This window comes from Sceloporus undulatus, chromosome 2 (genome assembly GCF_019175285.1).
Source record: "Sceloporus undulatus isolate JIND9_A2432 ecotype Alabama chromosome 2, SceUnd_v1.1, whole genome shotgun sequence".
In the NCBI taxonomy this organism is placed as follows: domain Eukaryota; kingdom Metazoa; phylum Chordata; class Lepidosauria; order Squamata; family Phrynosomatidae; genus Sceloporus; species Sceloporus undulatus.
Window position 1 is genome coordinate 37,105,845 of NC_056523.1, and position 21,714 is coordinate 37,127,558.

The 21,714-nt window shown below is 41.3% G+C and overlaps 2 protein-coding genes and 1 long non-coding RNA gene across 4 annotated transcripts in view; 2 read left to right on the forward strand and 1 right to left on the reverse strand.

The window, feature by feature from the left end:
- Window positions 1-5,514: 5,514 nt before the first annotated feature.
- Window positions 5,515-8,385, forward strand: GPR27 (G protein-coupled receptor 27). The gene has a single exon (XM_042450317.1). It carries the CDS (start codon window positions 6,340-6,342, stop codon window positions 7,474-7,476), a length of 1,137 nt encoding a protein of 378 aa, XP_042306251.1. The 5' UTR covers window positions 5,515-6,339; the 3' UTR covers window positions 7,477-8,385.
- A 1,750-nt stretch (window positions 8,386-10,135) lies between these two features.
- The window catches only part of LOC121921777, a 14,728-nt gene continuing 3,149 nt past the window's right edge, over window positions 10,136-21,714 (forward strand). Inside the window, exons 1-2 of one of the 2 annotated variants that reach the window (XR_006102044.1) lie at window positions 10,136-10,209; window positions 17,213-17,322. This is a non-coding gene — a long non-coding RNA (uncharacterized LOC121921777). Of the gene's footprint in view, window positions 10,210-11,912; window positions 11,984-17,212; window positions 17,323-21,714 lie in introns of those variants that run through there. The other variant, XR_006102043.1, reaches the window with a different exon arrangement.
- Window positions 18,840-21,714, reverse strand: part of PROK2 (prokineticin 2) — a 14,709-nt gene continuing 11,834 nt past the window's right edge. The window contains exon 3 of the mRNA XM_042450319.1: window positions 18,840-21,477. Within this exon, the coding sequence (XP_042306253.1) occupies window positions 21,352-21,477 (126 nt within the window). The 3' untranslated portion in view covers window positions 18,840-21,351. The remainder of the gene's footprint in view (window positions 21,478-21,714) is intronic.

Sequence of the window (21,714 nt, forward strand, 5' to 3'; positions counted from 1 at the left end):
AAACAGACCAAAGAACATGAGTCAATGGTGCGATGCAGCAGCTAAAAAGGCCAATGCAATTTTAGGCTGCATTTAATGCACTTTTATTATTTTATTTATTATTATTAAGTATAGTGTCTAGATCAAGGGAAGTAATAGTGCCACTCTATTCGGCTTTGGCAGTCCCACCTGGAATACTGTTTCCAGTTCTGGGCACCACAATTCAAAACCATATGGAGAAACTGGAGCGTGTCCAAATGAGGGTGACTAAAATGGTGAAGGGTCTGGAAACCATGTCTACTGAGGAACCCCTTAGGGATGCTGGGGAGTTTATCCTGAGAAGAGAAGGTTAAGAGGTGAATATGAAAGCCCTGTTTAAATATTGAAGGGATGTCATATTGAGGAGGAGGAAGCAGCTGCTCCAGAGACTAGAACATGGAACAATGGATCCAAACTGCAGGAAAAGAGATTCCACCTCAACCTCTAAAAAAGAAAAGATGGCTTAAAAAAAAGGGTTTGAAATTGTAAAATATTATATGGATGGTTATTAAAGGTTTTTGTGTTGTGATTTCCTATTTGGAAAAGTTCAAGACAAGGGAGTAGGCCTCCATATTCACTTTTAAAGATGCATATACAGAATTTTCACTTTTTTTGTTTCTTTTCTTTGTTTTTGTATTGCTCATTATAATGTGCTTTTCAGAATATAGAGGTACCGGGACATCTGATGTATTGTTTGCCTCAACAGTTTTTGTTTAGAATGCAAAATATATTTTTCTGTCTTGAATACTGTATAACCCATTGATAGTTCCACTAGAGCTCTTACTCAAATACAGTCAATTCAATCATTCAGTTTCACAACGGCGGGATACAAACCGCCGCTTTGCGGTGGTCCCCCGCCGGCGCCATTGCTCTGCGCGGAGCCGCAGCAGCCAAACCGCGCGGCTTCCGCGCGGCAAAAAAAGAGCTCCATTTTTGGAGCTTCTTCTTGCGGCGCCTCTATGACGTCGCGAGGCGCCTGGCGCGGACTGGCGACGTCATAGGCGCCGTGACGTCTGGACGCTATGCGTCCAGTACGTAAAGATGGCGGCGCCCATGTAGAAGGTGCGCCGCCATCTTGTACGTATAGGATCGTACTAGGGTTAGGGGGGGGGGAAGCACCGCCCCTTCCTAACCCCTAGTACGTATACATACGTACTATATGGCGGTTTGTATCCCGCCAATGTCCCTCCAAAATGCTTCTGCTTGCTTCTGCTTGCTCTTGCCTCAGCTGTTCCTGATTTCACGCTCCTGGTTTTACTTGCTGTTCGCGGCTGGTGCTGAACTGAGCTTTTGCTAAACTTGAGATGTGAGCGCACCACATATAGTTGTTTAGCTTTATATGGGAACTATAGAAAATATTTTTGAAAATAAAAAGATTGAAAGTGTGGGTTCATACAGATTAGTCAGGTATAAATTTGGAATAAAATAAAAGAATCAATGTGGCAGATAAAATTGATGGCATAAAGAGACTGAAAGAATGAAAAAATTAGAAACCCTATTTGCAATTAAAACGTACAATTCTATGAACTCAAATATAGTAAGAACAAATGAAACAATAGATATAGAGCGCTGTGAAAAATGGGAAATGGGATACGTATGTCCACAGGAAATAAACAAATTGAACTATGTGCTTTGGAATCAGATGGCATTTGTAGATTACAGAGGATGCCAAAAAGGACATTGATCTTTGACAATGGATTAGGTTGTCTATGTGGAATATCTCCTACACCTTGTTTTGGTCAGATGGAGAATATCATGACAATGGAGAAATGAAGTGTAAATGTAATGTGACTTATACAAAGTATAGACACAGGTAAACTTATATATGCAATGGAAACAAGAATACTAATCTTATGGTAGAATAGATAAAATGATTATGATATTAACATAGGAATAGACTGGGAAAATTAAATCAATTGTTAAAATATAATAAACAGATTAGGACACATTTACAGGACACACGCTTGGAATTCAAAGAAGGAATTTGTGAAATACAATATGAGAATGGTGAATTCCAGAAAAGCTGATGAAGAAAGCCAACTTACAGAACACATTGGTATGAACTTTTTAAAGGGTATCTCCAAAAGCTACTGCATTTTAAATGTATTAATACATCCTATTGTATGGATAGGTTAATAATTTGTTGCTGTTGATATATGGATGATTTTTAATCAGAAAAATGAAGAAAGCCTCTAACAATTAGAAATAGTAAAGAAGAAATGAAAATATTGGAAAATAGTCCATATTGAATAATAATATATAAAATCATATTCACATGAATGACACTTGAATATAAGTATGACACTTGATTAATTGAATATAATCAATCAAGTATCAAGAGGGGGAGTATGTGAAGAAATGAGTGAATGTGAATAAGGTGGTACTGTTGCTCTGAACAAAATGGAGACGCCGCAATGCATGATGTGGGGAAGTTACCTGACAACAAGCGAGGATTTCAAGTCTGTTGACGGAGATGGCGCATCTTGAAGAAACAAGATGTAGCTGCCAAAAACCTTACTAGGAACAGAGAACGTACAGGTCTAACGTGATGAGTTACTGTATGTTTGGATGACCGTCCAGGAGTTTGAAATTTGGACTGATAAGAGATGGAATGTGGAAAACAACCCAGTTTATGCTGAAGAAGAAACTCCTGGACAAACCACAAAGGCGGTGGTCAGTGGAAAGGCAGAAAGGTTTTAAAACAGAGACTTTTGAAAGCAGTGACTTGTGATCCTGATCCGCGGCATCAGCTCTCCCATGGCTTCATGAAGGCACCTGATCATGACTTCAGTGACAGCCACTCTTGTATGTGTGAATATTGGGTGAATGGTGTGTGTGAGAGCTCTCTTGGTACTGAATATATGTATGTCTTTATGTTAATAAATGTTACATGAATAGTGCAAAACCAAATTTGGTGTCTCAATGTCTTTCCAGCCTTGCTGTGAATAGTTCACGGAGAGGGAGATTCTCATTACACGCTCTCAGGATAATAGGTTGCCTTACAATCTTGGGCATAACACCTATACAGCCATTTGGAGGAATTCAGGCTTTTGCAGAACCTCTAAAAACTCCTCAAACATCTCAGGAAAAGGACTCATGGTCTTTACTGGAGTATCTGTAATATTTTGAATGTGTGGCCATCTGCTCACTTTGCATGGATTTGCATGGCTGTACATTCATCAGAGGGAGAGTGAATAGATGCAAATTTTTGCAGGAAAATGAAAACAATTTAGTGCCAATGTCAAAGTGCAACAATTTGAACAATACACGTGGCGGGGTACAAACCGCCGCTTTGCGGCGCTCCCCCGCCGCGCCATTTGCTCGCGCGGGAGCCACAGCAGCCAAACCGTGCGACTCCCGCGCGGAGCAAAAAAGAAGCTCCATTTGAGCTTCTTCTTCGGCGGTGCCTCTATGAGTCGCGAGGCGCCTGGCGCGGACTCGCGACGTCATAGGCGCCGCACACGTCTGGACGCTATGCGCCAGTACGTAAAGATGGCGGCCCCATGTAGAAGGTGCGCCGCCATCTTGTACGTATAGGAACGACTAGGGTTAGGGGGGTGCGGAAGCACCGCCCTTCCTAACCCTAGTACGTATCCTATAGTACAAATGGCGGTTTGTATCCCACCTATGTGTAGACTGAGAAAGCCAGCTGACGTAGTGGTGTGATGTGTTGGACTAAGACTGTGGAGACCACGGTGTGATCTCAGCTTCCCATGAAATCCACTGGGTGCCTTTGGGCAAGTCGCACTCTCTCAGCTTCAGGGTAAGGCAATGGCAAACCTCCTTTGAACAAACTTGCCCAAAATCCCCATGATAGGTGCATTCAGGGTCACATAAGACAAAGTGACTTGAAGACACCAACAACAACAACACAACAACAACACAACAACAACAACAGATCCTAGACTTCTAGTCCAACACTGAAACCAATAGAGCATGCTGGCTCTCATGTATAGATTACCCTGGCTGGATGTTTACTGGCTATAGAAGGGATGGAATTTTATTTCCGTCTGGACATCCCATCTGATCTTGGAAGCTAAGTACAGTCAGCTCTGGTTAGCACTTGGATGGAAGACTACCAACAAACACCAGGTGCTGGTAGACTTCCATTCAGGAAGAACATGCCAAAACACTTCTGAGTACTCCTTGCCTAAGAAAACCCTACGAACAATTCTAAGTCGACAGGTGAAGTTGAAGGCATATACACATACATATGCACCATTTGAACTCAACTTTCACATTCTCTACAGCCACATAGGCTAAATAGATTAAAGCACCATATCCTGATCTGTGGGAAAGCTAAGCAGCATAAAGTTTGGTTAGTATTTGGGTGGGAGACCACCAATGGATACCTGGTGCTGTAGGCTATACTTCAGAGGAAGAACTGGCAAACACCACTCCTGAGTATCCTGCCTAAGAAACCTCTATGAAATTCATGGGGTTGCTCATGAGTCGACAGGCAACTTGAAGGCACACACACAACAACAACAACAGCAACAACAACAACAGCCATAAACATTGCCTGGTTGGGCTTCACAACCTTGGGAGCCATTTTGCTCCCTGCCCTCTCTCCATCAGAGCCCTGGGCTGCAATACTCTCCCACAGTCAGGGTGACCAGAGGCCCTCCTCTTCCATATCCTACATTTCAACCTGCTGTCCAGGATGAATGTAAAAATGTCCATTTTGAGCCAGCAACAACAACAACACAACACTGTATAGTTAAAATAAATCACTAGAGGCAGCCCAAAAAATAGTAGCAACAGCAACAATAGTTATTGTTATTGTTAAAATAAATCACTAGAGGAAGCCAATCATAACAACAATAACAATACTAAATTTGTTCTTATTGTGTGTTGTTGCTACTGTTACTGTTGTTGGTTATTTTGCACCTAATGGGGAGGGACTCAGGCAATGGAAGAGAGGAGGAGGAAGAGTTGGAAAGCCCAGCAGCATCCCCTGCAAGGTGCCTGCGGTGGGATGCTGGAAGAGGAGGAGGAGGCGCCATGGGGGAGCTGAGGAAGAGGAGCCTGGCTGGGCAGGAGCTCCTTTGCCTCCTCCTCCTCTCTGTCGTCCTCCTTTCCCAGGACGCCTCCTCCATTCCCACCTTCTCTCTCTCTCTCTCTCTCCAGGAGGGGTTCCAAAAGGCCCTCCATTTTGAGCATCACTACGGAGGAGCATGCCTTTTTACCTGAGTGGGATGTGTGTGTGTGTGTGTGTGTGTTGCTGTTGTTGTTTAGCTTTCCTTACGCCCTCCATCTTTCCCCCTATTCCCAGCTCCTCCTTGGCAGCGAGGAGGACCTTGAAAGTTTGACCAGGAGGAGGGCCAGGGGGCTGGGCTGAGGAGGAGGAGGCTGTCCCCCGTCCTCCTCCTCCTCCTCCCTCTGCTGCTGCCTCGCCCAGGAGGAGGAGGAGGAGCGGGAGTGGCGCCAGGGATGCTCCACCTCGAGAGGCCCAAGGGGGGGGGGGGCCGGGGCGGGGGGCTGCTGAAGCTGAAGGAAGAGGAGGAGGAGGGTCCCCAGTTCCCCTGCTTCCCTTGTCTGGAGGAAGAGGAGGAGGAGGAGGGGGATGGGGAAGAAGAAGAGGCGATGGAGAGGCAGCAGGGATGCTGAGCGTGAGAGGAGCCAGCGGGGGAGCCTGGGCAGGCGCTGCTGAAGGAGAGCTTTCCCTGTTTCCTCTCTCTGCCTGCCTTCTCTGCTGCCTTGTGGCTGGAGAAAGACTGAAGAAGGCCCTCCGAAGAGGAGGAGGCATGGAGGGGACCCAAGGGAAGGGGCCAGCCAGGGGCTGCTGAAGGAGGAGGCTCCCGGCCTTCCTGGTGCCTGGAGGTGGGTCAACCAAGAGGAGGAGGAGGAGGCCCAGAGGAAGGCCAAGGAGGAGGAGATGGGGATGCTCCAGCTTGAAAGGAACAGGCGCTACTGAAAGAGAAGGGTCCCGGTCTACCGGCTTCCCTTGTCTGCTCCTGGAAGAGGAGGAGGAGGAGGGACATGGATGCTCCAGCTTGAAAGGACTAGGGGGCGGTGGAGCGGTCTTCCCGTATCCCTTGCCTGGTGTCTGGAAGGCAAGGAGGAGGAAGGGAGACTGAGGAAGAGGCGGAGGAGAGCCAGGAGGAGATGCAGATGGAGATGCTCCAGCTTGAGGGGACCAGGCTGAGGAGGACTGTCAGGAGTTGCTGAAGGAAAGAGGTCCCAGTCTACCCGCTTCTCCATCAGGTCATCCAGGAGGAGGAGGAGGAGGAGATGCCATAGCTCCAAGGGAGCAGGCGGTGCTGAGGGAGGGGGTCCCTAGTCTCCCTGGCACCTGCAGTCCTGCCTCCTTGGGGCCCCATGGCCAATGCCAGCCGTGTCCCCCCGCTGCCCAGCCCAGGGGGCCTCCTCCTCAGTACCTCAGGCCTGAAGCTGACCACACTGGGCCTGATCCTGATCCTGAGCCTGGCGGGCAACCTCCTCTTTGCCTGGCTGATCCTGAAGGAGCGGCACCTGCGCCGGGCCCCCTACTACCTCCTCCTGGACCTCTGCCTGGCTGATGGGCTCCGCTCCCTGGCCTGCTTCCCTTTCGTCATGCTCTCAGTGCACAGTGGGGGGCGTTCCTGGCCCCACGGCCCCCTGGGCTGCAAGGTCCTGGCCTTCCTAGCCGTCCTCTTTTGCTTCCATGCCGCCTTCCTCCTCTTCTGTGTGGGGGTCACCCGGTACATGGCCATCGCCCACCACCGCTTCTACGCCAAGCGCATGACGGGCTGGACCTGCCTGGCAGTGGTCTGCATGGTCTGGACCCTCTCCATGGCCATGGCCTTCCCGCCGGTCTTTGACGTGGGCACCTACAAGTTCATCCAGGAGGAGGAGCAGTGCATCTTTGAGCACCGCTACGTCAAGGCCAACGATACTCTGGGCTTCATGCTCATGCTCGCTGCCATCATCGCCGCCACTCATCTGGTCTACATCAAACTCCTCTTCTTCATCCACAGCCACCGCAAAATGAAGCCTGCTCAGTTGGTACCGGCCATTAGCCAGAATTGGACTTTCCATGGACCAGGGGCTACTGGGCAGGCGGCTGCTAACTGGACAGCTGGCTTTGGCCGTGGTCCCACCCCTCCAACTTTGGTGGGCATCCGACAGAACGCCACCCATAGTCAGATCAAGAGGCTGCTGGTCCTGGAGGAGTTCAAAATGGAGAAGAGGATCTGCAAGATGTTCTACATGATCACCCTGCTGTTCCTGCTCCTCTGGTCTCCTTACATTGTGGCCTGTTACTTGCGTGTCTTCATCAAGGCCAGCGCTATCCCCCAAGTCTACTTGACCACTTCAGTCTGGATGACCTTTGCCCAGGCAGGGGTCAACCCCATCCTGTGCTTCATTTTCAACAGGGAGCTCAGAGTCTGTTTCAGAGCTCACTTTCTCTGCTGCCAAAGCATGCAGAACACCCAAGGCACCATTCTCTGTGATCTGAAGAATTTGGGGATGTAGCTTTTCTTCTTATGTACAAGAACAATCTACTAATCGCTGTGCTTTTCTTTTACGTAAATATGCACTTGCCAGATGGTTATCTTAAGGAGATACCTCGGCCTCCTACCACCCTTCAGTTTTAAGAGGGTATTTATTTATTTATGTGTTATGGGATTTTTGTGCAGCAGGGGGTGGGGGAGGGCAGGCTGCAGAAATATGGAATAACAGAGGGCTCCAGATTGCTTGGATGCTTTTAACATTTCTACATCTGATTCTGATATGGATAAAAAGGCCATAATGTTGTGTTCAGATTTGTTTTTTGGGCTTTTTTTTAAAAAAAAACTTGCCAGTTTTGATAAAGGCTGAACAGTTTTATTCATGATGTGCAATTTGATAAATAGCCAAGACAAAATTTTATACTAAAGTTATTTTTGATGGCCTCAGTCTGTTGTATTACAGTGTTTGTTTTTAAAGGGTAATGAAGAAGGAGAAACTGGTTTAGATGTCGGTTCTCGGTGAGGACCTTTGGAATTATTATTATTATTATTTTGTAAGCAGAAACTTTGTTAACTTTGCCTAAACTAGAAACACAGGATGCAGTCCTAACCTACATCCTAATTGTCTTCTCAAATTATCAGGTCATTTTCTATTGACCTAAAAAGAACTAGATTCACTTGCTCCAATGTTGAACTGAGTGATATTTTTTGTGTTTCACTTTTTCTTTGATATACTTTTCAGAATCCTTTGAAAAAATGATGATTTTTAAAAGCAAGAGGATCACATATCAACTTTAAGAATGGTCAATGCCAGGTTTTTAAACTATACTGACTTTCATACTTTAATGTCTTTTTAAAATGTTATCTACAAACCAGATAATGTGTGTACATTTTGACTGTTTTAATAAAATCATTGTCCAGTTTTTGTACATGGAATAGCGTTGGAATGACTGGGTTATGCTTTTGTATCAGCTGTTGTCTCTGCCTAAGGGCAACTTGCCTGCAGCCTATAAGAAGGGTGGGCAATTTAGTGTCTTCCAGATACTTTGGACTACAACTTCCCTGATTGCGGGGTGTGGGCCATGCTGGCTCAGATTTTTGGAAATTATAGTCCAAAATCATTAGAACGCTATCGGTTTGGGCAGAACAATAGAATTCTCACTTAATAGAGTTGTGTACCCAGTCCAGAGGATATGCATTTTCTTAGGAACAGGCCCCATTAAACACAGTAAGATTCACTTCCAATTAAGGACACATAGATTGGATAGCTATGTATTACAAAAGAGAACTACATCTTTTCTAGTTGCTCATGGCATTTTTGGAGAGGGGGGTCTGGAACCCCTCTCCCTCACATCCTCTAAAATTAATTTCAGTTTTAAGATGGCTCTTCATCTTTTAACGTCAGAAGAGTCTCTAGATAATTGTGAATCGCTAATTTTAGTAGACAAAGCAGTTCCTGCACATAATTGCTTGGCTGCTTATCCGTCCTACACTGTTATACCAGAGATTATTTTTAAATTATTAATGTCCTGGGATTTATAAAAGAGCAGATTATGCAGTGAAAAGTTTCTAAAAATATAATTGAGCTGACAGTTGTTACTTCAACTAGTGCTGAGCACACTTATGTAAATACACAAGTGCACATTTCATTGATTTGTTTAAAAAAAAATACAATTAGGATGTTATTGTTGCAGTACATATTGATGTTTTCATGGTACTTCACAACTAAGTGATCAGAAAGAGTACCCCTGTCTTCCAGATAATAATGATGACGATAATAATAATAATAATAATAATAATAATAATAATAATAATAATATTTATTTATAGCCCATCTTGTCATGAGGAATCAAGGCCGGTTACAGCATTAAAAACAACAACAACAGTAAAAACAGTACATCAAGGTCCAGTCCCAATTTAAAAATAATCCCCTTCCCATCCCCCCTTCCCAATCATAAAAACAAACAGTATAAAATAAATGACAATGTAAGGTTTAAAAAATTCTAAATCTTCTAAGAACAGAAATGTAAAAGTTTCCAGGATGGTTGAAGTTGTAGTAAGAGATATATTTGCGGTGGTGGTGATGTGTGTTAAAATATATGTAGTATTTGCCTTCTTATCAAGTTAAACAAACATTACTGCTTTAACATCAATACACTGGTTTGATCCTCTATTTATAAGGTGAATTGTATGTGACTTTCAACAATTTTTGACTGCAGCCCTACAGCTATCTCATTCTACTCTGGATTGTACCCTAACCCTCTAGCACAGATTAGCCAAGGGCATAATGAAAATACTGTACAGTAGCTTCTTCCCAATCTCCAGAAGGAATATCCAGTGAACCAAGGCCACTTATGGGAAACATGGTTCCCAGTCATTGCCTTGAATCTTGTTTTTAGTGCCAATTAGACTAGACCCAATGTAGCACTGTGATTTATCTATTTGTTGACTTAATATATAGCAAATTATTCAGTGGATAAACTCTATTTAAAACTAACCAATAGTACCCAGACCAGAAATAATGCAGTTTGATACCACTTTAAGTGCTATAGCTTCATTCTATGAAATCCTGGTATTTGTAGTTTTACAAAGTCTTTAGTCTTACCTTCCAAAGTGTGCAGACAAGGCTACAAATCTCTCAGAACTACAAATCCCAGGATTCTATAGGATGTAGACATGGCAGTTAAAGTGGTGTCAAACTGCATTATTTCTACTGTGTGGATGCACCCTCAGTCAGCATAGGCAATTCTAATGTTTAGTAAGTATTAGATAGTACTGTGTGAATCCCAAAATTCATTCATTTTAGTATAACAGTTTTAAACTGGCCCAGTGATAGTGATGTTACTGCAAAGTGCCTCAGGCACTCCTGTGCAAACTGGGCCTATATATGGTTGCTGGAATGCAGCCCTATGTATTCCATAGGACCTGCCCACCAGGTAAGTATGCATAAGATGGCAGCCTGTGGATATTACTGTTTTTTCCAGCTGGTAAACTCATAAAACTTGAAAATAGAAGCCCTCAACCAAAATAAGGTATTATTATATGGACTTAGAAACAGTATGTAAACTTTAGTAGTACTGTGAGGAATATCTATATTCTTTGGGGCAGCAAGCTCGGAAAACTGTTATAATTAAAAAGTAGCAATAAATTTGGATATTTATTTATACGTTATAATAATAATATAGATGCTATAGTGTAGAAAAATCCAATGGCCTAAATTCAACCAAAGTACACCCATTGAATCAATGGGATTACGGACTGATTTAATGGTTCTACCCAAATTGGGATTACCAAATAGATTAAAGCCAGTGTTATTTCAAATGCACAGCAAATGTAGTAACTGTAAGTAGACAAAATCAGTGATCCATATTTATTAGATACAGTATATAATTAATTCGCAATTTACATTGCACTCTGTCTGAGTAAATAATGTAGCCTTGGGGAAAAAAACAGCATAACACAAGCAGCGTTGAATCCCAATCTGGGGGGAAAGCAGAATATAAATAAAGTTTATGGCCAAGATACTGCATCACAGATAGTTGTCTTCTGACCTGACTCCTCAATTCGTCCTTAACCAAGCAATGCCTGTCTGTTTTGCTGATGATTGAGGTGCTGCAGGATGGCATTTCCAGCTCCTTCCTGCCATCAGACTGATTTGTGACAATCTGAAGATCCATCACGATTCCTTATCATTTCACACCTCACTGGCAGGAGGGAGCTGGAAACATCATCCTGTAGAGATCACCAGCAGAAGAGACCTCCATTGCTCTGTTTGGGTGCTGGCTGTTAGGGTAGGTGTGGGGGGCATTTGCAATTATGGCAATAGTGCCACAGTCATAAATATGAATACTGAATAGGTATGGATACATAAGTCTATCTTATGCATTTATATCTCATCAACAGAATGCCAGCCAATGATAACAATAATTATTTATTTAAGTGGAATCTATCAAACTTTATAATTTGTTTTTTTAAACTTTGTACACTCGTCCCTCCACATTTGCTGGGGTTAGGGGAACAGGACCCCTGTGAATGTGGAAAAACCACAAATAACAAAAACATTATGTTTTTACCTGAGAGAACACCTCTCTAGGAATCTCTAGGTCCTCCAGTGCAACTCTGTGGTCAGCATCCGCCAGACATTGACCATAGAATTGCTCTGGAGGAGCTACAAATACCTCGTGGAGTGTTCTCGCTAGGAATTTCTAGGCCCTTCAGTGAGACTTTTGGTTAAAGTTGACCATAGACTTGTGCTGGAGGTCCTATATTTTCCTAGAAAGAACATATTAATAAAATCTGTAAATAATCAAATCTGCAAAAGTCAAAGACGCATATGTGGGGGACAAGTGTAGTTAGAGAAAATATAGCCTTGCTATTTCTTAATTACAGTATAGGTTTTTCTCTAGAGAGAGGAGGGGGGAGTTTTGGATGTCAGATTTTGTTTCACAACCTAAGCAACTATGGACGTTGAGGCCTCATCTGAAGAGAAGGGGAAGGCCTTATCCAGAAAGGAGCAAGATTTTTCAACATAAGTAGCTAGAATATATCCTAGTACTCAAGTCTAGCATTTTTGTTGTTGTTGTTGTTGTTGTTGTTGTTGTGTGCCTTCAAGTCATTTCCGACTTAATGGCAAACCTATCACAGAGTTTTCTTGGCAAGTTTCTTCAGAGGGGGTTTTTCATTACCATCCTCTGAGGCTGAGAGTGTGTGACTTGCACAAGGTCACCCAGTGGGTTTCATGGCTAAGTGGGGATTTGAACCTGTTCTCCAGAGTCATAGTGCTCAAATTTCTATTCTGGCTTTACTTTTATATCTTTTTTAATGTCATAGCTCCATCCTAGGGAGTCCTGACAGTTGTAATTGGGTGAGAGACTTATTTGCTACAATGAACTGTAGTGTAGTAGTTCTGAAAGCTCTCCAAATAGAGAATGGGCCTCACCAAACTATACATCCCAGGATTCCATTGGAGCCATGACATTCAAAGCAATATCAACTGTCATAATATGCAGTGCTAATATATTTTAGTCTCACTGTTTTCTGAATATCTCCAAACTCAGTACAGACATCTGAACATGTGGAGTAGGGAGAAAGAGAAAGATGGATATACAAATAATGTCCTAATGATCACACCACTTTCTCTATTTCATGATTTCCCCAGCATAGACTTCTTGAATCCTAGATGAAGGAGAAAAGGTTATGGGCTGAGGCACTTAAGGTGGAATAGCAACTAATTGATGATACCCATGCCAGTTTCTGAGCCACTTACCAAGTTCACCATATTGCTCTTACTTCTCTACAGGTATCCCTGTAGCATTCACAGAGGCAAGACTAAACAACAAAGGGTCTTTGTAGATTCCTTAGACATAACTCCAGAAAGCTTGTGCTAGAATAACATATTTAGCAATAAAGGTGCCAGCCAGGAAAACTCTTTTAGTGTTTTATTGGAACTAACATGACTCTCCCTTTGAAAATAGCAGACAACATCTTGTTGGGACCTTGTGGAGTCGGCATAATGCACTTAACGTGTTGTGGAATCCACTTCATCACAGTCCACATCATCAGACACAAGATGCACATTATCCCTCAGGCTGTCAGAAGCACTGATGAGTAGGAAGCTGTTTTGTTTTCCCCCTGGGACTCCTGTATGATTGGCAAGGATATAACTGTTGCAATCATTCCCTCTCAGTACACCCCTATGATGGGTAAAATGCAGTTATTAAAGGTTCAAGGGCCTTGCAAACGGAAATATGGGCAACATCATTCTGGCTTTTTACTTTTATACGTTGCTTCTGTAACTTGCTCAATAAGTCCTGTGATTGTTTTTAAACTGTATAGACATCTGATGCAGAGTTTGGAAATGTTATTTTTTGGATTACAAGTCTAAGAATCCCTCAAATAATTAACAATTGTACTTGTTCCAGACTCTAGTCTGATATCGCTGTGGGAGCAAATCTCATTCTTCACCTCAAATAACCAATGAAGCAAACCTACTGGTGATAGTGGGTTCTTCACAGCATACAGTTAGAAAAGGGAGGCTGCTGGATTATATGGATGTTCCCCCCACCTATTTCATACTTTGGGGGAGTTCATATGGAAAAGTGAGAGTCAGTGTGGTGTAGTGATTTGAGCATTGGATTACGACTCTGGAGGTTCTAGGTTCAAATCCCTGCTCAGCCATGGAAACCTTGGGTGACCTTGTGCAAGTCACACTCACTCAGCCTTACAAGAAGGCAAAAGCAAAACCCTTCTAACAAATCTTGCCAAGAAAACCTGTGATAGGTTTGGCTTAGGGTCACCATACATCAGAAACTTCTTGAAGGCACACAACAACAATATGGAAAAACAGACATTCCTCTTCCTTCTCCCCCAGATCTTGCTATCTGGTATCTAGGACTAATTATTGACTCTATGGCCATTCTGAGTGCAGTTCTAAATTGCTTTGAACAAATATTATAAAACTGTTTATTTGATATAACTACAATGCAAGAAGTGGATGTTGTTCTGTACCTTCAAGTTGTTTCTGACTTATGGTGATCCTAAGGCAATCCTCTTGTTTTCCTGACAAAATTTGTTCACATGGAGTTTGCCTTGGCCTTCCTCTGAGGGCGAGAGGATGTGTTTTGCCCAAAGTTACCCAGTGGGTTTCTGGGCCAATAAGGGATTTGAACCCATGTCTCCAGAGTTGTAGTCCAACACTCAGATCACTACATTACACTGGTTTTCAGGAAGTGGATTGCAACTGAAAAGTCTTTGCTTTGACATACTTAATCTGCCAGTAAAGAGTTGTTTTTATATGCCTTCAAGTCCACTCAGACATATGGCTATGCTCTCATGAAATTTTCTTGCAATATTTCTTTGGAGAGGGTGTCATTTGCCCAAGGTTACCAAGTAGGTTTCTGTTACGGAGCATGGATTCAAACCCTGGTTTTCTAGAATCTGTAGTCCAATATTCAAACCACTACACACCAATGTAGAGTCTATTGCTGTATTTAAGAAGGGGACAAAATTAATAATCAGTCAACATAATACAGATCTGCAACCACTAGTTCAGAGTAAATGCATGAAAAGAAATGGAATTTTTGTGCCTGCAAAGCACAATTCAATTCAGCCTGCCCCCCAGGCACAGCAAGGCTTGTGGGGTGGGTGGGGCAGTACATCTCCCCAACACCAGGAAGTTGCCCAACCCTGATCAAGATCATAGAGCCAAATTGTTTTAATGTGGCACTTCTTTACCAGCAATGGCTTGCACACAGTAATTTTACATTATTGTTGGATTTCTTTTCTAGTATTCAGATTTCTTTATAACTATGTAGACTACTAGTAGAATAGTTCTGTGATGACAGATAACAGTGCACTTAGCTGTTAAGATTTTATTTTTTCATAATAACTCATGAAATAGCAGTGGGGACTAGTTTATTCTGTTTTGCATCCTGTACTGTACAACTGAGCTGCATTAGTTGGTCACTCAGTTTGGTCATAAAATGTTGCTTTTTTTAAATAGACTCACACTCTGTTTGCATTGAATGCAAAATGCGCTAGTTCACTACTAGAGCTGTGTCTGCACTCTAGAAATAACCAAGTTTAATACCACTTTATTATGGCTCAATGCTATGGGAATTGTAGTTCTGTGAGACATTTAGCCTTCTCTTTCAGAGTGCTCTGGTGTCACTACAAACTACAAATCCCAGAATTCCATAGCACTGAGCCATGGCAAGTGGTGTCAAACTGGATTGTTTCTGTAGTGTGGGTGCAGCCAAGGTAATGTATTAAGATTTGGGATCACTTAGCATTGCACTCCCTTTACAGAATCATCACTGCTAGTAAATCATTTATTCTTTTTTGTTAAACGCACACACACCTAAGTGTTTTAAAAATATTTACCATTCATACAGGATAAATGTTACTCCTTACTCCTCCCTGTCACTTCAACAAAAATTGGCACTTCATAGATTGTCATTTGTAGAAAGAAGAATCACTGTGCCTTCTTAGGAGAACATGAAAAAAAGATTTCAAGGCTTGAAGTCATAGTGATTTGTGACAGCCAGAAAAAGTGATTTAGTGGAGTATTACTTCACTCCATCAAAGTGCTTGGTCTGTTCTTCTCTGTCACCCAAGCTTTAGAAGAAAGATGAGGGGAAAAGGAAGCAGTTGAGCAGTTCCAATGACACAAGTAAATCAAAGGGGCAGTTGTGTGTGTGTGGAGGTTATTTCTATTACCATTTGCCATTTATTGCAGTGGTCTTTCAATCTCAGTCAGGTGGTTGCAGCAGTTGGTTCTTAGTGTTGATAATGTAATCCATTCACTACCAATTACTTTCCCAGAAGGATTGCTTTAAAGAAGGAGGGAGGGATGATGGGCCAGTAACTTTTCCTCATAAAAGTTGGGCCCTTGAAACGTTATGTCCTTCCTCGGTTACTACTGATCTGCACCTATCTCAGCTCTAGGTTGCAAAGGGAAGAACTATGGATATATGCGTGATAATATGCCCCAACCCCTGCAAACCACATTGTAAAATATTAATGGCAAACTGAGAAAAAAAGCAATAAATGTTTGTTTTGAAGGGGTTTCCATTATTAGCATACTACAATGTTCCCTTGATTTAAAGGGTTTTCTGATGAATCTTCGGAGTGAAGATTCTTCAACAGAAAACCCTTTAAATCAAGGGAGTATTGCTGTTTGCTGATAATTGGTGAGCTGGTGGGAATCAGATCTTGGGCACACTGAAGTTGCCCATCCCTGTCTTCAGAAGCGATCTTGGCCAAGTAGCTTCTAGTTCCCGATCCCTATGTAACCCTTCTGTACTTTGCATATTCTTCTTTCCTTTGAAACTGTGTGCAGGGGATGGCATTAAAATGCATAAAGGAGAACAGAATAATCTCAGTAGTAGGTAGTCTCACTGAGGCCCTGTACACACCGGCGATTAAGGCCAGCATGGGGGCAGAGTTGGGGCATAGCGTCCTCACAATGCATGCCCAACTCCAGCACCCAGGGTGCCCTGATGCTGTGCGCTGCTCCACATGGTGTGCGGGGTCATGGTGTGCTTCTGGCACTGTATCCATATGATGCAGCCCTGAAATAGCACCATATAGTTGCTTTTTCTGGCTCTTTTTTGCACCCTCGAAAGGCCGGATTGGGGCTGTGGTGTGAGGTTGCCATGACCCCAATCCGGCTAGGAAAGGGGTGGTGTCCCACCACCCCTTAGGGGCTGTCTGCACAGTCCTTGAGATAAAACTTTCTGGAAAGACATCTATGAAATGTAGACTGTTTCTCAAGTAGATTTCTTCTCAGATCTCAAACTGCTTCATGTACACAAGCAGAAAAGTTGGTTCCAACCTTCTACATGCCCTTGAATAGGGTGATGTAGAGCCTATGTTTCTTGTCTATTTATGTCAGCTACCCAAAACCAGACACTACCTGTTACTCCTCTGCTAGTGCTTCTATAATTCACAACACACTCTGTCCTTTTCCATCTCTTGCCAGTTCTTACAATACTAAAAACTGTTGGAAACTTGCTCAATATTGTCAAAATCATATCCGTGAGACATCTTTAAATCAAAAGATTTTTAGCACCTTCTGCTTCGTTGACGCACCCATCTGTGCACACATTTTGAAAGTATGTCGCTCCTGCAAGCAAGAGGCTTTAGAATGTGGTCATCCTTGGAACAATTTGTCTTATTATGTTGACGAGGCTAATTAGTCAAATGTCGCTTTACAAACCACACAGGGGACACAGCCGATAATGAAGATTTTTGTATTTCAGGTCAAGCTGAGAGGATGATCGAAGAGCTAAGCCTGATGATTACATACCTGCTGTTTCAGTAAGGACATTCTCAAAGAAAAAAGCATTGCTGGGCTAGAAAGATGTGTCAGGTGGGTATTTGTCACTGCTTGGCACAAGATTTAAAGGAATTAATGGGAAAGCTTCCTGAGTATAACTGCTGAAGTCCTACTTTCAGGATAAAGCATGCGATAGCCAGGGACTATGAAAGATCCTGTTTTGGACTAGAACTCCCAGAATTTTGGGACTTGCCAGTTTTCCAGCTTCTGAAGATAGTAAAGAAAGCAAGAATGTTGGGGCGGCAAATATAGTCACTGTTTCCCAAATCTGTAAGGTGTAATTTTAAAACGGAGAGTTCTCAACCACTGCATATTGGAGAACTATGCAGAAGTGAGGACAAAAGAAAAACTTTTCCAAACAGAATTGTAATATGAACTGAAACATGGTTTGAAAGCAGGAAAATGGCTGTATTTTAATTTCTTTCCAGACTTGCTATAAAAGTGACATGTGCCCACATTATGCATTATGGTTGGCTTGTGTATTAGCAAATTTTACTGCTGTCTGTTGTTTCCAGAATATATCTGGCGCTACAGGATTCCAGTCTTCTAGAATTTTCATCCTACATATGGCAGATAGCAGATGTTGAACTGCTGTCATTGCAGGCCATCAAAGTTATCCTTTACACCCACACAGCAAAGTACAATAACATCCAAAATCCACAAAACAGTGATATCTTTATTGGGCCAAGCAAAAAGCACAAATTACATGATGCAACCTTTCAAAGCACCACTTGCTTCATCAGGCAAAGGGGTTAAAAATTATACAGGAGAAATATGAAAAATGACAGCTAGTCACAGGCCTACATTTTGTCAAAATGTCATCGTTGTTGTTCTTAGCTAAGATGGTATGGAAGTGGTATACATGTAGGCCTCTACAATAATACCTTTCTCTCATTCTGAGGTCTCAAGTCCTAATTTTAATTTAAACCTGCTTGCAAATTCATTGCTAATCTGACACATCTCCATTTTAACCATTTAAAGTTGATGGTTAGTACAACGACCAACTAATTTATTATCAATAATCTTAAATGGTTGTAGAAATTGCACTGCTTGTCAAGAAGCTGGATAAAACAGTTAATATCATAGGTATATTTCTAGATGAACTCTATATTAGTTTTCAGTTTTCTTAGTTATAATTTAGGACAGTGAAGGTTGGGAAGAAGTCTACAGTTCTGACATTTGGCTGGCCAGAAATACTTTCTTCTGGATGGTGAATTTGATGGCACATGTTAGATATATGCTGCTCTAAGACTTGTGTATTTTTTTAAAAACTTTTTTTTAAACTCAACAACCACAAAATCACATATGTATGTGTGTGTTACTGCATTGTAGAATTATGCACACTTGAAACCCATGATTGGTGGGGCTTATCAAAACTGGAAAACAAATGTGCATCTGATTAATATATAGATATGTGTGAATCAAACATGAAATGCCTATATTTTGTGATATAATGTTTTTACATTTTTTTTAATAAACTGGCATGGAGTCCTTGTAGCAAGGAGAGTACTTTGTTCTTGTACATTCAACTGATGAGTGATTTGACTCACTGGAGACTTGGTAGTCAACAACCAATGGCAGTGTGAAAAATAGAATGCGAGATAGTTCTAGTTGTAACAAAACATGACCTAATTTTAATGACACACATGATTAAACAAACTTTTCCGTGGCTGTAAGAATCAAAAACAAGTTTATTGCTGTTCTGCTTTATAAAGTTTATTTTAAGTTGGTGCTTTTGGGTCTCTTCACATAATATTGAAAACAACATACATCTCAAAAGCTGAAGAAAGATCACATCAGCATGCACTACATGATTTCATAACCTCCAAAGAAGTAATTAATCAAAGGACTACCAGAAAAGGATTTTAAAAATGGTTTTATTTGGGGGAAACATTTCTCCAAGTACCAGGATGACTATAGACAAAGGGGAAAACTCCCAATTATGCCTGATGTGCTGAAACAAAATTACCTTGGGGCTAATTCTGTTTTAGAATTGATTGGATGTTAATAAAACACTATCTAATGGTATCATAGTTAGTTGTCCAGCAGAGGGTCTGGAGTCTCCAACTTTCCTACAAACCTTGGTCTGGCTTCTAATATGCAGTAATTTTCAAAAGACGTTAACTGAACTTTTTCTTATAAAAATGAACTTAACATAATATATTTTGTTTGTCCTCAAATATATTGGAATGAGAAATCACAGTGATGTTATGATTGGTCATTCATCTCTGCTAGTTTATGCTGTCAGAATTATTAGCATTCAACCATTTCTGGGATTCTTCATGACAACAAAAATAATTCTGCACAAAAAAGCTAGCTTGTGTTTAGCCCAGCTTTGCTTTTCTATATGCAGAATATATTGTTTTTTTAATGGTAAACTTTCAAACATGTCACGTTCTACTGGGTAACTAAAATTATATAGCTCAGAAAAAAACCTATTTGATTATGCTGATTCTTCTACAAAGAACATGTTAGAACCCCTTCATGTCATTGGCCTTAGTTCCATAGGTAGGATTGTTATTGACAATGGAACTTTATCACATTTGATTAGTCAAGGAATTTTAGCAATCTTCTGGTCAGGCTTCAGATGTATTCAGAAGGTAAAACCATCTACACCAATCATTCATGAATTAAAGGAAACTATATGTTTACTCAAATAGTGCACATTTGCTAATCATCAGTTGGTATTCCAAGAAAAAAAAAGATGATAAAAGCTGCAAAGAACAAAGCTCCTAAAGCTGCAATTCTATACCCACCTATTTTAGGTTAAGCCTTATTGCACTCATGGAGATTTAGTTCTAAGAAAAGAATGCATAGGATTATCCTGTTTGGGTTTTCAGCAACAAAAATGAGAAGCAAAGAAAACAGGTAGAACATCATAAGATTTAATAATTTGTAATGACTCTTGAATTCTAAAATCTTAAACCTAGGAAAGTCCTTCACATCATCTTTAATCTGTCCTTTAAAGTTGTGGTGCCTGTGAAAAATTTGGTAATGCATATTCTTAGAAATCTTGTACACAAGTATAATTTTTTAATTTAATGTTGGTAGGTAACAGTAACTTTTAAAGAATAAAAAGCAAAAACCACAGTGCAAAATAACAATATAATCTTAAATAAATATAATGCCATACTGTTATTATTCTGATACAGAATTTTTGCATAGCAATATCAATATATTTACATAACAAGAAGTCAGGTACTTCAATTCAAATGACTGTCAGATTTGTTTAAAAATAGAAAGTACCCTGCATACATACAGTTTTAGACAAGTTCCTAATTTATGCTAGATAAATTTCAGAACAATTCTTTCTCTTATACTCATTGTGTAATTGTTAAGATTCTTTAAATCAGGGGTAGTATCTCTAGCCCTTGAGCTAAATTTGGCCTTTGAGCTAAATTTGCTCTACCTGGGCTTTGGTGTCCTTCTGATGCTCCATTCTCTCTTACTTGAGAGGAGAAAGGAGAGTGGCTGAGCCACAGCTGGATGTGCATCATTCCTCCTTCCCTATGTATTATAATGTTGGACACAATACTTTCTGTCAAGCTTAGTACTTTCAGAAAAATAATGGTTCAATTGATGCAAACTGTCACAGCAATTCTGGGTGTCCAGTGTTCTAGATGAGTGACCTGAACACTTTAAAGAAATATAGCTTTTAGGAGAAAAGACCATAATATTCCTTTAGTACATGCCTGCGGTTTGTGACCCATCAAGCTAAATTCAGTCCATATGCCATGCACTGGGGACTGCCAGTTAGTTACTTGATACTGCTTCCTTCCTGCAGGCCAGAAAGCCAGGAAGTTTATTTAGTGTCTAGCAGTCTCCCAGACATGCTTGATGCATTCAGACTGGCAGGTCACAAGCTCATACAAATAATGCCACATAAATATCTAGCAAAAATCATCATGGCTGTTATCAAGTATGATATCTTAATAACATTTATGTTTACAAGGAGAGAAAGTATGTTAGAAAATTTCCTCTGGCAAACAACTTTGTCACTATTACAAGGGTCTCAGTACATGAAAATAAGCAATGCCACGAAATCCTTCACAATATTTTTTGCTAAAAAAAGAGATCTTCGTTTTTGAAGTCTGGTAAACATTTGTATTTGCTAGACGAAATCCGGACACAAGCCAAGTTAGGTAAACATGGACAGCTGTGATGCATTCTCCTTCCACGAAAGGGAATCTGGAAACAAATACGTAAAATTAAAGACAAGAACACACAGTGATACTTAGCTCCAGTGCACTCTGTAAACAATAAAGCTTCTACAGTGATATCAAAGTGGTTCATGGGACTCCCAACAACATACTGTACTGTTATCTTCTTTAAGGCTATACTGCCCCATTTCCTGTGCATATTTTATTGTTTATAAAATGTGATAATTATCACAAATGTGACAATGTGATAATTATCACAAAAACA

What these genes read in the sequence shown, in the direction of transcription:
- GPR27 (XM_042450317.1), top strand. Translation starts at nt 6,340, where the DNA reads ATGGCCAATGCCAGCCGTGTCCCCCCGCTGCCCAGCCCAGGGGGCCTC.